At 24.5% G+C, this 15,217-nt stretch overlaps 1 protein-coding gene across 1 annotated transcript; it reads left to right on the forward strand.

Moving 5' to 3' along the window:
* The first annotated feature begins 14,215 nt into the window (after positions 1–14,215).
* LOC145841246 (kelch-like protein 23) lies at positions 14,216–14,983 on the forward strand. The gene has a single exon (XM_082948612.1). It carries the CDS (start codon positions 14,216–14,218, stop codon positions 14,981–14,983), a length of 768 nt encoding a protein of 255 aa, XP_082804738.1.
* Positions 14,984–15,217: the final 234 nt, after the last annotated feature.

Raw genomic sequence — 15,217 nt, forward strand, 5'->3', positions numbered from 1 at the left:
TTAGGGGGCTATAATTTAGAAACAGCAATGACTTGTAGCAATGTAAGTTGTATTGATGTTTATAAGGAAGAAGTTGTAGAAGCTTATCCATCAATGATAACGGAACGCACTTTTCTAAATGTTGTTTATTTAAAAGGTGAAATTTATGTTTTTGGTGGTTTTGATAATAATGGCAAATGGATAAAGTCTGTAGATAAATATTCACTTACTTCTAAAACATGGAGTAAGGTAGCTGAAATTCATGATGATCGTAATTTTTTTTGTGTGTGTGCATTCATAGATAAAATATATATGTTTGGAGGAAGAAAAGATGGAGGTAAAACCACTTTACAATTTGATACAAGTGATAACAGTTGGAAAGAAGTTGCTAGAATGAACGAAGTAAGAGCAAGTCCAGCTTGTGCAGTTTTTGATGAAAGAATCGTAGTTTGCGGTGGATGGAGTGATGGAAACATTTTAAATTCTGTTGAATCTTACGATGTTCTACCAAATAGATGGTCAACAATGCCAAATATGAACTCTGGTAAATATGGCCACAGTTTAGCTGTTGTTAAGAACAAGTTGTTTGTAATTTCACAGAGAAAAGACGAATGTGAAGTTTTTGAAAACATTTGTAAAAATTTTGTCACAATTAAATCAGCAAAATTTGATTTGCTTTATAGTGTCAGAGCTTATTCTGTTAAAAACAAAATTTTTGTTTTTCAAGAGAAATTGTTAAAAACCATTACTTATGATATTAACGAAAATGAATGGTCAGAAGAACCATGTGAAGTTACCAGGGAACTCAAAAAATTTGCTTGCGTAAAAATACCTTTTTTGTAAAATACATGTTTAAGATGTTAGTACACTTAAGATATACAAAAAACTTCATATTTCATAATTAACAAGTTAATTAGAATACATAGAAATAAACATACAAAAAAGTATATATTTTTTTCTATCTTACAAATAAAGTGCTATAAACTTTTAACTTTTTATTTTGGTTCTTGAAAAAGGGTCAATAGCTTAAGTCAATAATTGTTCAGCACATTTTTCTCTGATTGTTTTTTCTTCGTCTATTAATTCTATAAGAGATTTAAAATTTAGCTTCGATTTATTTTTTTGACTGATAAACATTTTTAATACTTACAGTTGTTTTTTGCTTTACGTCGTTTAATAAAGAGCTTGAAGTATGCAATTAAACTAAACAATTATTCTTTTATCTGTTTTGAAATTCACTAAGAAAAATACTATAGATTTTTATTAATAATTAATTGAAAAAAATTACTTAAGTTAACTTTCGAAATTTGTCAATTTTTACGCCGAAACTCATACATAAGTAACTTGTTTCTAAACGATTTAGTTTGTTTATAAGTGTCACATCTGCACATGTTGAAGCTTTTTTCACGGCATAACTGTTTTTGGACTAAAAAAAAATATTAAAGTATTTAAATGAAATAAATTCAGTCAAGTTTTTGTTATTACAGTAAACTTTTTGGTAAAAACAATGAAGAAGTTAAACAAAAGCTATTTTGAAAAAAGTAAACAAATTAAAGAATAATTACAATAAACTTTAGAAAATAAAGCAGTACAAAGTTTTCATAAAACCTGTATAAAATTGTGCGACAATTATTTAAAAGTTAAAACCTGACAGAAACTCAGTAAAAGTCAAAAAAAAATAATGTTTACACAATGGTAAAGCAACAGTTTTTTAAATACTTGAATAGTCTTTAGAAATAGTCCTAAAAAACATATAAAAAAAATTATCAAATAACAAACAACGTAACAAAAATCATAAAAAAAAGTTTTTTATTTTGCTGACGCAGCAAATATTAGGGCAAACACCTAAATGCTTCAACAAGAATCGTGAGAAAGTATTTAAGAATAAGCTTGATTTGAATTTTTTTCAAAACTAGTCTGAAAAAAAAAGATGAAAATAATAAACATTTTTTAAAAATCATTTACTGTTTTAATAAAAAAGTTTATATATATATATATATAAGATGATTCCTACAAGTTTTAATAAATCAATGAATCTGATAAATAGCACTAATACTCTACAATATACCAGTTTTGATTTTTTCAGTGTAATATTAAGCTATTAAAATTTGTTTTTATCAAAACTGTTTTGTTATATCTACAATTATAAAACTTAATGATTAAGAAAATAAATGATAGGTTTTATAAGTTTTAACATTATAATTATTTTGTTGCATTTTTGAAAAAAATGATGATTTAAAAACAAAACTAAGAATTGTTATAAACACTAGTATTTTAATAATTATGTAAGTAATCAGGGTTGCCACATGGTCAGGAAAAGTCAGGAAACCAGAAAAATTCAGGTTAAGTAGAAAAAAATACAGAAGTCGGGAAAAAATGTAGGTTTTTGAAAAAAGTCATGAAAAGTCAGAAAATATAACAAAATTTAACAAAAAGTTAGATATTGGCAGTTCAAATTTACAAAAGTCCTTATTTTCCAAAACCTACAAATGGTGAAAATGATATAAAAATTCTTATGTCAGACTAAAATTGTAAAATTTTCATAAAAGTTCACAAAATTAATATTTCCAATGCCTTCATCTTGTATAAATTAATAAAATATCCTTTACAAAACTGCAAATTTTTTATTAACGTATTGAACAACTAACCTAATTGAACAAGCAGTTTTTGTAAGCTTTTTAGTATTGATGATCTGTGCAGGGTTGCCAAACAACTTTAAAACCTGTAAAACCTGGATTTTAAACAATTTTAACATTTGTAAGTAGTAAAATTTTGATTTGACTCAAAAAATCTATCAAATTGATTTTATTTTTTGTCATCATCAAATTTTTTTATTTTTAAATACATTTAAAAATTCTTAAGAGATTTCTTTTCCATGTTGTTATACTATTGAACATAGTTTTTTACCTTAAAAAATAATTTTAAACTAAAAATAAACCCTAAAACGTCTAATTTTAAAGACCTGCAGGAAATTTTGAAAACCTAGAGAAAATTTGACAAAATCATTTGGCATCCCTGTCTGCGGTAATGAAACTTCCATAATGAAACTGTGATATATACACAATAGTTTATCTTGCAGAATTTAAGATTTAGATTGTTCTTTGTTTAAGTAAACAATTAAGCTATTTATAATTGAGCACTAAGTTTAGTATTTTATGTAGCAAGTTTATGTGTATACTATATCTTTTTATATATTTTTTTTTAACCTGAATAATAAGTTTTAAAAGAAGTATATTCCATTGTAGTTCAACTTATTTGTAATTTTTTTTAGAATAACTTGATTTTTTAGAATAAATAAGAGTAGATTTATTTGTTTTAAGTTTTATACTAAATAATAAAAGGAAATAATTTCTATAACAGGTATACAGTTTACTTTTGAGTTATTATTTTCTAATTGATTTTTGATTTACGGATTTTATATTACATGATTTAGGTAGTATTTTATTAAAGTAAGTGAAAAATTTATATAAGTATTACATGTTTTAAATGAATATTTCTTATTTTTAGTGTAATTACCTTTGGGTTAATTTTCAATTTTATTTTGGTGATAAAGCTGTTAATTTAAAATACATCAATTTTACAGATGTTTCCAGTGATGTAATGGAAGTTAGATGATTGAATTCAGCAAAAAAAAAATCTGTTAGGTTAACCTGTATAATAATAAAATTAAAAACTTATAATAGTTTCAAGTTTTTGATTATGTATTTTAGAATAAGTTTAAATTAACAGTTTGATTTATAAAAGTCAGGAAAAGTCAGAAAATTTTTCTCAGCTTGTTCTGTGGCAACCATGTATGTGGCAAGGACACTGCTATAGATAAACTTTGATATATAATTATATATACAAATTCTTTTTTACAGAGTATTAGAATCAGACTGTTTTTGTTTAAGTGAGAATTTATTAAGATTTATATTATTAAGCACTTAGTTTAGTACTTAATATAACAAGTATATGCGTATAGTTTACCTCTTATTTAATATTTCATAGTTATTTAAACTTTGAAAATAAGTGAAAGCAGATTATTTTATATATTTTTGTATTTTAAAAATCATAAAAGATAATAGGATAAAGTATTTTATAAAACATAGGTATAGTTTACTTTAATGTAATAATTATTAAGTTTGTTAGGTAAGTAAGAGTAGGAAAGTATTTACTATATTCAATTTTAAAATTATACTTTAAATGATTTAAAAGATTTAATTTACAGAAAATGGTTAAGTTTACTTATTTGTATTATTTTGTGGTATTACTTAAAATTTTTAAATAAATAAAAGTAGAAATCTCTGTTACAAATTTTAAAAATCTAAGATTTTATTTTTAATGATAAGAGGATATACTTTATATAACAAATGAATAGTTTAGTTTATTAATTTTTTACATTAACTTAACTCAGTACTAATAATATAGTAGATTATTTACTAGTGGTTATAGTTTTTTTTTTGTATTAAACTACTCAAGGTAGTATTTTTTATAACATATATGTAATTAAGTTTAGTATTTGAAATTTTATTTTAATTGTTTTAGTTTGTATAATCAGTAAATGTAGATTTTCATTAATGATGTTTTACTAAAAAGATTTTATTGTAATAAAATAATAAAAGTTAATATATTGTATAAAGTGACTGACACAATCTGTTTTTCACATTTAGTTAAATTTGTAAAAAGTTATAAAAGAAATAAATTTCAAAATTCTGCGTGACAACTCTTTTAAGGCTATTTGACTTAGTAATAGGTAAATGAATAAAAAATTCTAAATAGCAATCTAAAATGTTTTAAGTTATATCAAAAAATATAAATCTAGTTTATTATTAGTTATTGGAGTAGAAACTAAATCAAAACAAATTCCGTTACTGTAAAGGATAAAAAAAATATTTTAAATTTATAAAAAATACAAAGTAAATTTTTTACAAATGGCCGAATTCATCCAAAAAAGTATTAAACTTCTGGGGTTATAAGCTTTATTAAATTATTACTGTAAAGTATTAAAGGTAAAAAAAGCATTTAACATGGTGTATCTTTTTGAAACTTTACTTAATAAAATACATTATTTTATATTTTTGCATTTATAGGTTGTATAAATGTTAATAACAAAATATGTCAACACAAGATAGTCAAAATAAAAATACTATGAAGACGATAAAATTAGATGAAGTTGATGAAAATGTAATCAGTATTGCAGAATTCAAAAGGCTTGCTATTCTAAAGTACTGCAATGAAAATGGTATTTATAGAAACCAGTTAGAAGGATTTCCAATTTCAAATGAGCTTCATAGATTAAGTTTATGTTATTACATCGTATATTTATAGCAGGGTTTTCCAAACGTTTTTTCAAATGGTCCTTTCTAAAGAAAAAAAAAGCTATTGACCCCTCCAACAAGATAACCCTAAAATCAACTAAGACCTTTTCTTTTTGCTCATCTGTATATATCTGTATTTTCAGGATATCTAGTGTAATTTTGAATTATGACCTCATTACCCAGTTCGACCTCTATGCTGCTCATGGCCCCCTGAATATCTTTCACAGTCCCTGATCTCTATATCATCATTTATTATGTAAATGAAAATTTTCTCTACAGTAATGATAGAACTAAAAATAAACGTAATCATTACTACTAAGATTATACTCAAAAATGCTTTTAAACAAATAAAATTCAAAAATTAGGTAGAATTCAATAAAAATAGTTAATTTTTGTATATATTTTTTAAATTATACGAGATAGAGTTAAGTCTCGAGCTTTATTTTAAAACCGTAGTACATTAGAATTAACCAAACTTTAAATTACCTAAGTTAAAAATGAACTGTTACTCATAAATCAGTATAAGTAATTTAGTTTTTTTATTAGTTTCAAATGTAATTTAAACAAAACTATGTAATAAAGAAATAAGCTATTGAACTTAAGAATTTTTTTAGTTAAAACCGTTTGATTTATCTAGTTACATTTATAAATTTTTTAGGTATGAAGAACCAAAAAATAACTGACATTATTGCAGCTACAAGATTGAGAAAACTTTCCCTAAACGAAAATGCAGTTAGTACAATTTCTGCAAACTTAGAAGAAAAATTACAAATCAAAAATGCTGCTTCTGTTTACCAGTTTGCGAATATGTTCAATTTATCTAGCCTCCAAGATTCAACCTTCAGATATATACAACGTTGTTTCACAATCGTAAGCGACAATGAAAGCTTTTTAGAAGTAGAATATAAATTTATTTCTAAAATACTTGCAAGTTCTGAACTTTTAATAACATCAGAAATTGAAGTATTTAAAATAGCAAGTAGATGGTTAAACCACAGCACTGAAGAACGTAGCAAGTATGCTGAAGATCTTTTATTAAAAGTTCGTCTTCCGTTGCTATCAACAGAAACTATAAATCATCTTTTAAAAAATACATCATTTTTTAAAAAAGATGATGGTTGTGTGAAACTTATAAAAAAAATTTTAGACGGCAGAGTAAACCGTTTTTATAAATCTTCAAGTAATTATTATACAAGTAGGTATTGTAAACAAAGTTATTTTAAAATACTGGTCTGAGGGGGTTTTATCTCTCAAACATACATGGCTTGTAGCAATGTAAGTTGCATTGATGTTAATAACGTAGGAAATGTAGAAACTTATCCACCAATGAAAACGGAACGTGATAATCTAAGAGTAGTTTATTTAAAAGGTGATATTTATGTTTTTGGTGGTTTTGATAATAATGACAAATGGATAAAAACTGTAGATAAATATTCACTTAGTTCTAAAATATGGAGTCAGGTAGCTGAAATGAATGACGATCGTATAAATTTTTGTGTATGTGCATTCATAAATGAATTAATTATTATTAGAGGTAGCAGAATTGGCGTTAATACTAGTTCTTGTTTGAAATTTGATAAAAGTGATTACAGTTGGAAAGAAGTGGACAAAATGAAAGAGGCAAGATCAAGTGCAGCTTGTGCAATTTTTGAAGAAAGAATCGTAGTTTCTGGTGGAATTAGTGATAATGATGGAAATGTTTTAAACTCTGTTGAATCATACGATGTTCTACCAAATAAATGGTCAACAATGCCAAGTATGAACTCTGGTAAATTTAGACACAGTTTAGTTGTTGTTAAAAACAAGTTGTATGTAATTTCATGGAGAGAAGTTTTTGACAACATTTGTAAAAAGTTTATTACTATTAAATCACCACAATTTAACAGGTTTTCTACCATTAGTGGTTTTTCTATAGAAAAAAAAATTTTTGCTATTCATGACTACATGTCGAAAATAAGTACTTATGAAACAAACGAAAATGAATGGTCGGTAGAATATTGTGAAGTCATGAACAACCTTCGAAGGTTTTCAAGCGTTAAAGTACCTTGTTTATAAAGAAAATGTTAATTACGTTTAAGTTTAAATTTAACAATTTTTTTTTTTTGCAAATTATCAAACTAATTAAGTGAAAAAAAATATTTTTATATAATAGATTTAATTTCTACGCTTTAAATATATTTATTTTTAATAATTCTAGATTTAAATTATATTATTTTACTTATTAAAAAAGGTCAATAGTTTAAGTCAATTCTTGTTTAGCACTATTTTTCTGACAAAGTTTTCTTCGATTTTTATTTATTGAAAAAAGAAGTTATTTAAATTTTAACAATTTTAATTTATTTTTCTTTTATCGTTTAATGCAGGTCTTGAAACAAACAAATATATATACATATATATGTAAATGTATAACAATTAATTTTTTGTCTTTTTCGATAGTTTTCTTAAAAAATGTTATACTTTTTAAAGCTACTTATTCTTGAATGGTTGAAAAAGATTTTTTTAGTTCATATAAATGTGTAATTTTTGCATGACTATTGTGCATGTTTTCAAAAAAATACTAATAACATTTATCTTATCTAAGTTAACTAAAAACTATTTCTTTTTTTTAATATTAGCTACTTTTATTTCTCTACGTCTCCCCCTAACAGACTATTAAATAGTTTTTTTAGTTTTGTACAAACTTGTTAATGTCGTATGTACTATAAAAAATTTTCTTAAAAGCGATCTTTTTGATAGTAATTTTCTATAGATGTGCTACACTATTTCTTTTTTGAATGTACCAAGTTATCACCTTTTATATTAAACGAATTGTTTAAACTTATTTATTAGTTATTTATAAGTTAAACTTTGTTTAGTTTCTGGTTTACTTTTATTTCAATCTTAATTTGTCGATTAAAATTTATTTATTTTTATTGCCCTTCTCGTGTGTCTTGTTTAAGGGGTACGGATTTTGAAGCCTGAGTCCGAAATTGTACAATAAACAATAAAATAACAATATTATGTATGTGTTTTTATATCTATACTTGTTTTCTTATCAGATTTTTATTTGCTAATAAGTATTTGAAGAAAAGGAGTTTTTTCTTTTTTTTTCGTTCTATTATGTTTAAGACATAAAAATTGTTTATTGAAGGATAAAAAAAGCGCTCAGAAATTTTGGTCTACAGACATGTTGTAAAAAAGAACCTTTTGGTTATTAACTCATACACCACATGCTTATAATATTTCTTACGAGCTATTAGATTCAACTTTTTATCAGTTATATGTTTAAATCTTTATTAATAAAACAATCAGTTTACCAAAATGGAAAAAAAAATAATACGCAAGTTAACTGAACTCTTTGTATAAAAATGTAATTAAAGGCTTGTTTAGTAACATAAGAACTAAATAGATATAACTTTTCATCAACTTATAAAAGGATATAAACAATACTAATAGCAAACATTTGAATATTTGAATGATAGATTACAACCTCTTTAAACAAAGTAAAAATGTAATACGCTTAAATATCTTTACGTTCAATTTTATCAGTGTTTTGTGCGAAAAGTTTTATTTTGTTTGTCAATTTCAAATGAACATTAAATACTATTTCTCATTCGAATAGATAATTAAGTTATTGCATAATTTTTTAATAACTTAAAAAAAGTCAATTCTTCTATGACCGAACTTAACTTTTATAATGAAAATAAAAAGACAAGTAATGTTAAATTTATGCTTCTAATAAAAAAACAAAAAAATCATAATTATAATATAAACAACAACATATTTCCTTTTGTTTCAAAATATACTTTATTTTTTATTTTTAATACTTGTCTTAGCCCAAAATTGTAATATTACAAGGCTAAAAGTATTTGTAATTATAAAAAAGAAGTTTTTTCTTTTTTTTAGATTTTCTCATAAAAAGAGATTTTTCAATATAAGTTTGCTTGAAACAGGTATCTCAGCGTACTTTTCAAATATTTAATTTTCATTTAGACTATATGCATCTATAACTTTATTTTACGTTGGCATGCGAAATAAAACAAAAAAGTTTGTAAGTATTCTGAACTTAACTCAAAATAGTAATCTAAAAAAACAATCTAAGAAAATGCCAGGTAGAAAATGCTGCAATCTAGGCTATACAACTTTTATTCATTGTAAGCAAATAACTCAATTTTTGAACTAAAAATAAATAAGCAAATAAAAAATTTGCTTATCAATTGACAAATACTAATAATTCCTTAAACAAACGTAAATAAACAAGTTTTAATGATCATAAATGACCTTATTAATCACTTTATGTTAGATTACTTTTAAATTGATTCTGGAATTTTCCAAAAAGACTTATATTTTTAAAACATAATGGTATCTCAGTCCATAACTTGTTTTCTTGGTAGGAATTCGATTTATGACCTATTTAACTGTTGAATCTAGGTAGGAAAAAAAAATTTTTGTGAAGACCTGGTATGATAAATATAGACATTTTATACACTTTTATAGAAGGTTTTAAAGCTATCTGTTAACAGATGATTGTTAAAATTAAACATAAACAGCTCTAAATCTTATAGGTTCAGACTTTCAACATCTAATATTTTTTTCTAAGTTTTTAGTTCTGTTACACTATTATCATGTTTTTTATAAAGTATGCATCTAAGTGCTCTATTTTTGAGAACATTTATATTATTTATGAATTTTTTATTTGCTCTTCCGCAGCACAACAAGCCATATCTAACGTTGCTCATAAGCAAAAAATTCAGAATCAAATGTAACACTTTTTCATTTAAGGAGTGTCTTGTTTTAAATAAGATACCTAATGTTTTTGAGATTTTGTTTTTTATAGTTTCTATGTTTACTGACCATTTAAAGTTGTTATCTATAATTATTCCGAAGTTTTCAACGCTATTTGTGTTTGTTATAATCTTTTACCTATTTTTATAGTAAGGTCCAAATTTAAAGTTAAAATATTTTTTTGATTGATATAGAATCAAGCTTCTAGTTTTTTAAGATTTAGTTTAACTTTGTTTCCATAAGCCAATTTGATACCTTTTTTAGTACTGTGTAATATTATTACAGTAATTTTGGTGTATGTGTTCTGTGAATGTCTTCTATAACATTTTATAATCTACAAAATTGAGGACGTTAAGACTGGTATTGTTCTGTAAGTCATTCTTATATATTAGGAATAACAACGGTCTTAATACTTAGCTTTGTGGTACCCCAACTTCACTTTTTTCACAGGTTGACTCGTATCCTCTAAAGATAACGACTTCCATCTAGATATGAGCTCAATCATAACTTTGCAATTTCATAAGTAAGACATTTCTATTTACAATATCAAATGCTTTACAAAATATTCAAACAAAATATTTCAGTCAAAGAAATTTAGGAAAGTGTTTGTTATTGTAACAAATTTTGTAAAGTTCATAATCAAAATAAACTAAAAATAGTTTTGAAAGAAAAATTAAGCTTATTTACAACATTCTCCTGCAAACACTTATTATTTTACGGGTAGTATTTTTTTTTGTCGTAGTTGTACATACTACTGTCTTTATCTTTTTTATTTTTTGTTTTATTTTTACCTTTTTGTTGTCACGACTTATTAATGATTTAAAATATGTCTTATTACAGTAGATTAATTTTGAATTTTTTCTATCAAAATTCTTTTTCGTCCTGTCGTTTCGAAACTGTTTCTCAATTTGGTCCAAGAAGTATTCCTCTATATTAGTTTTAATTTATTGGCAGTAGAGGAGATTAGAGAACACAATTTTTCCTGTTCGTTTTCGTTTCTTTTATCTGTAGGGTTGGTAGATGTCAGAAAATTACGGCGTCAATTTTGTACGGGTCGTCAATTTAGCACGGAGTCACTTTAACACAGAATGACATTTTTTCACGGATTTATTTGAAATCTTTTAAAATGTTAATTAAAATAATGGTTTGATGTTTTATAATTAATAAGTTAATAAACGAATACATTTGAAAATTTCTTCTAACACTTTTTATAGTACCGTCAAAAAAAATTATTAATAAAGATTTTACTAGGAGCATTTAAAATTAAGTTGTTTTTTAAAATTTTAATACAAAAATTTAGATAAAATAAATTAAACAGGTAAAAAAACTGTCGAATTAAGTTTATTTACCCATAAATTTAATCTCTTTCAGATAAGAGCTAGTTATGTATAAGCATATGTTAAAACTTTTCTAAATTTTAAATGTATGTGGAAATAGTTTTTTTTAAGACAAAAGATCTCGAAATATTTTTTTAAAGATATTATTAATAATAGTTATTTTTACAACAAGACAACGACATTTCACTTAAAGTTGGGATCTTTAGGTCTGAAAACATACAAACATAAAATTTACTTCCAAGAAATAATCTTTTCTAAACCTTAAAAACAAGAAAATACTAAAGTTTTTTGAGGTCGACACGTTCCTTACATTCAAGTTCAAAAATTTTACAAACTTTACACTCAACATTGAGTGCAGAACAATTAATCCAGACAAATATTCCCTCTGTATAAAAAGTAAGAGTATACTTGAAAACACTTTGATTCAAATAAAAAAAAACAATCATTCAATGGAAAAATCACATATGAAGTAATAAAATAGTTTGATCAAATAAATGATAAATCAAGCAAATGTTTTGTCAACTTCGAAATTCAAAAACTCTATCCAACTCTTAAATTGAAGAAGTTTAAAATTGCAACAGAATTTGCAAAACAAAAACATATGTAAGTGAAGAGGAAACAAATATCATAAAGCACACGTGCAATTCAGTCCTTAAATACAATAAAAAAGCATGGACCAAAAAATATCAAGACTCAGCTTTTGATATCCAATGGTTTTTAGGTGCTGAATTCTGCGATGTGTTGGTTGTGCATACTAGATATATTAAGAAAAATATTTAATTCAAAGCAAATAGGCCTACATAGGAATGATGGATTAATAATCAGCAGGATCTTGAGAATATAAAAAAAGAAACAAAAAAGGTCATAAAGAACATCGGTTTCGGAATCACATACAGAATCACAATAGGTATAAGAATGACCAGATGCAATTTCTAATACTTAAGATCTAGCTATTAGCTGTTTTATGACATACAGAGAAGACAACTCCTCAATCAAGTACATCAACAATAACTTTAACCACCCGATGACAGTCAGGTAAAGCCTACCTAAATGATAAAAAAGTCTGTCTACAGACCTAAAATCCTTTAATAATTTAAAGTCCAGCTACCAAACTGCTCTACACGAATATAACTTCAGACACGAGCTAGATTACGAAAAGAAGACCAATCCTAAAGGAACCTGAACAAAAATTACTGCTTCACTTTAGCACAAAGCGACATTTTAGCACAGAGCGACAACTTGCACAGAGTTAATTTTGTTTTTTTTTCTATGCTTAAATAATATTTGTACTATAATATTTAAAAACTTAAAAAAAGAACTATGCAACATGTAAAATAAAAGTTTACAAGCGTTAAATGAGTTACGAGTTTAGGCTTTAATAAAAATCTAAATGAAAGTAAATTTACAAACTTTATCAAATATATTATTTTGAATTAAATATTTTGAAACATCTACTTTAAAATCTTCTTTTACTTTATTATTTTTTATCTATTTTATGAACATAAAACCATTTTTTAAAGCTAGCAATATATACAAGCACTAGGATTCCTAAAACATTTCAAAAGACTAAATATTAGTTTTTATAATGTTAAACTTTAACCGTAAAATTAAAATAAAAGGTGATATATATAAAGGTTAAAAACTTACTTATTTCCTTTGTTAAATACATATAAGTTTAAACGTCATATTACAAAAAAAATTAGTATCTCTTATTTCTACATGCACGCATCTCGAATCTCGTTTTATGCTTATCTATGTGTTATAAAAACTATATTTGATAAGTCTATGTTAAGTGAAAGAAAAAAAAACAGTTGAAAACTATTATGTAAAATGCTTAAAAATACTGTTTTTGATAACAGTATAAACTAATATAAAATTTACTTGTGCAAACTAGTCTTTAGAACAAAGCTATAATCTATGTGGTATTTAAAACAAAATTGTTATTTCAATATTTTATTTTGAATTATTTTTGGATATAATTTTAGCCCTATACTTTTGAGTTTGGTTTCTAACTTTTTAGGTTTATTTGAGTTTAATTGTCATAGCAGTTAAACTGTTAAAACTTAAATTGCTTTTTATAAACTTAACAAACATTTCAATTACTTTGTGAACTAGTACAGACACGTGGTATTTTTGTTAAGGGTACGGAAATTTTACAGATATTTAAAAGACCCATTAACTTAATATTTAAAAAAAAATTTGTTAAGATTAAAGTACTAAAAATAGTAAAAAATTTAAAGTAAAAGATAAATTAATGTGATAAATATTTCTGATAATTAGTTCTCTAAGAATTATTAAAACCCAACTAAATCAGTTGCTTATAATAAACGTTTGAAAGTATTAACATTTAAGTAATTTGGCAAGATATTTTTTATGTACTTAATACATTTATAATTAGCTTAACAAAAGAATAGTTTGATTTTATTTTTATAGATTGTTTTGATTTAGATACGATGTTTTTGTTGTTTGAAAATCACTTAATGTCTAAAAAATTAACAAGCTGATTTATGTTTTTTGTCTTAAGTATGCGTTTTTAAAATGTATTTCTCATAAAATATTAATATTTATTAGTTATAACTATAAGTTTTGAAGTAATGATCGGTTTTTTAACTAGAAGTATACTTACTAATAATATCTACAATATTATTATATATCTAAATAATATTATGTTATCTAGATTCTAGTCTACTAATAGTTTCTATCAAAGTTTAACTTTTCAATAGATAAACTTATTACATGAAAAGAAAACACAAGTATTTTAACTTATTGTTTTGTGGGGGTTATAACTCAAAAACATATATTACTTGTAGCAATGTAAGTTGCATTGATGTTTATAGCATGGAAGATGTAGAAGCTTATCCACCAATGCAAATGGAACGTGAATGTCTGAAAGTAGTTTATTTAAAAGGTAGTATTTATGTTTTTGGCGGTTTTGATAATATCGGCAAATGGATAAAGTCTGTTGATAAATATTCACTTATTTCTAAAACATGGAGTCAGGTAGCTGAAATACATGATGATCGCTATGATTTTTGTGTATGTACATTCATAGATAAAATATATATGTTTGGAGGTAAAAAAAATGGATTTACAACTAGTTCTTGTTTAAAATTTGATAAAAGTGATTACAGTTGGAAAGAAGTGGACAAAATGAAAGAGGCAAGGTCAAATGCAGCTTGTGTGGTTTTTGAAGACAAAATTTTAGTTTCTGGTGGAATTAGCGATAATGATGGAAATGTTTTAAACTCTGTTGAATCATACGATGTTCTACCAAATAAATGGTCAATAATGCCAAACATGAACTCCGGTAAATATGACCATAGTTTAGTTGTTGTTATAAACAAGTTGTATGTAATTTCACAGTCAAAAGACGATTGTGAAGTTTTTGACAACATTTGTAAAAAGTTTATTACTATTAAATCATCACAATTTAACAGGGGTTCTACCATTAGTGGTTTTTCTATAGAAAACAAAGTTTTTGCTACTCATGACAACATGTCGAAAATAATTACTTATGAAACAAACGAAAATGAATGGTCGGTAGAATATTTTGAAGTCATAAAAAACCTTCGAAATTTTTCAAGCGTTAAAGTACCTTGTTTATAAAAAAAATGTTAAGTACGTTTAAGTTTAGATTTAACAAAAACTTTTGAAAATTATCTAACTAATTAAGTGAAAAAAATTTTTATATAAAAGATTTAATTTCTATGCTTAAAATATATATTTTTTTAATAATTCTAGACTTAATTTATTTTATTTTACTTATTAAAATAGGTCAATAGTTTAAGTCAATTCTTGTTTAGCACTATTTTTCTGACAAAGTTTTCTTCGATTTTTATT

The sequence above is a fragment of the Thalia democratica genome, chromosome 7 (assembly GCF_965202585.1).
Source record: "Thalia democratica chromosome 7, ktThaDemo2.hap1.1, whole genome shotgun sequence".
Taxonomy (NCBI): domain Eukaryota; kingdom Metazoa; phylum Chordata; class Thaliacea; order Salpida; family Salpidae; genus Thalia; species Thalia democratica.

Coding starts and splice junctions, on each gene's coding strand:
- LOC145841246 (XM_082948612.1), top strand. CDS start 14,216: ATGGAAGATGTAGAAGCTTATCCACCAATGCAAATGGAACGTGAATGT.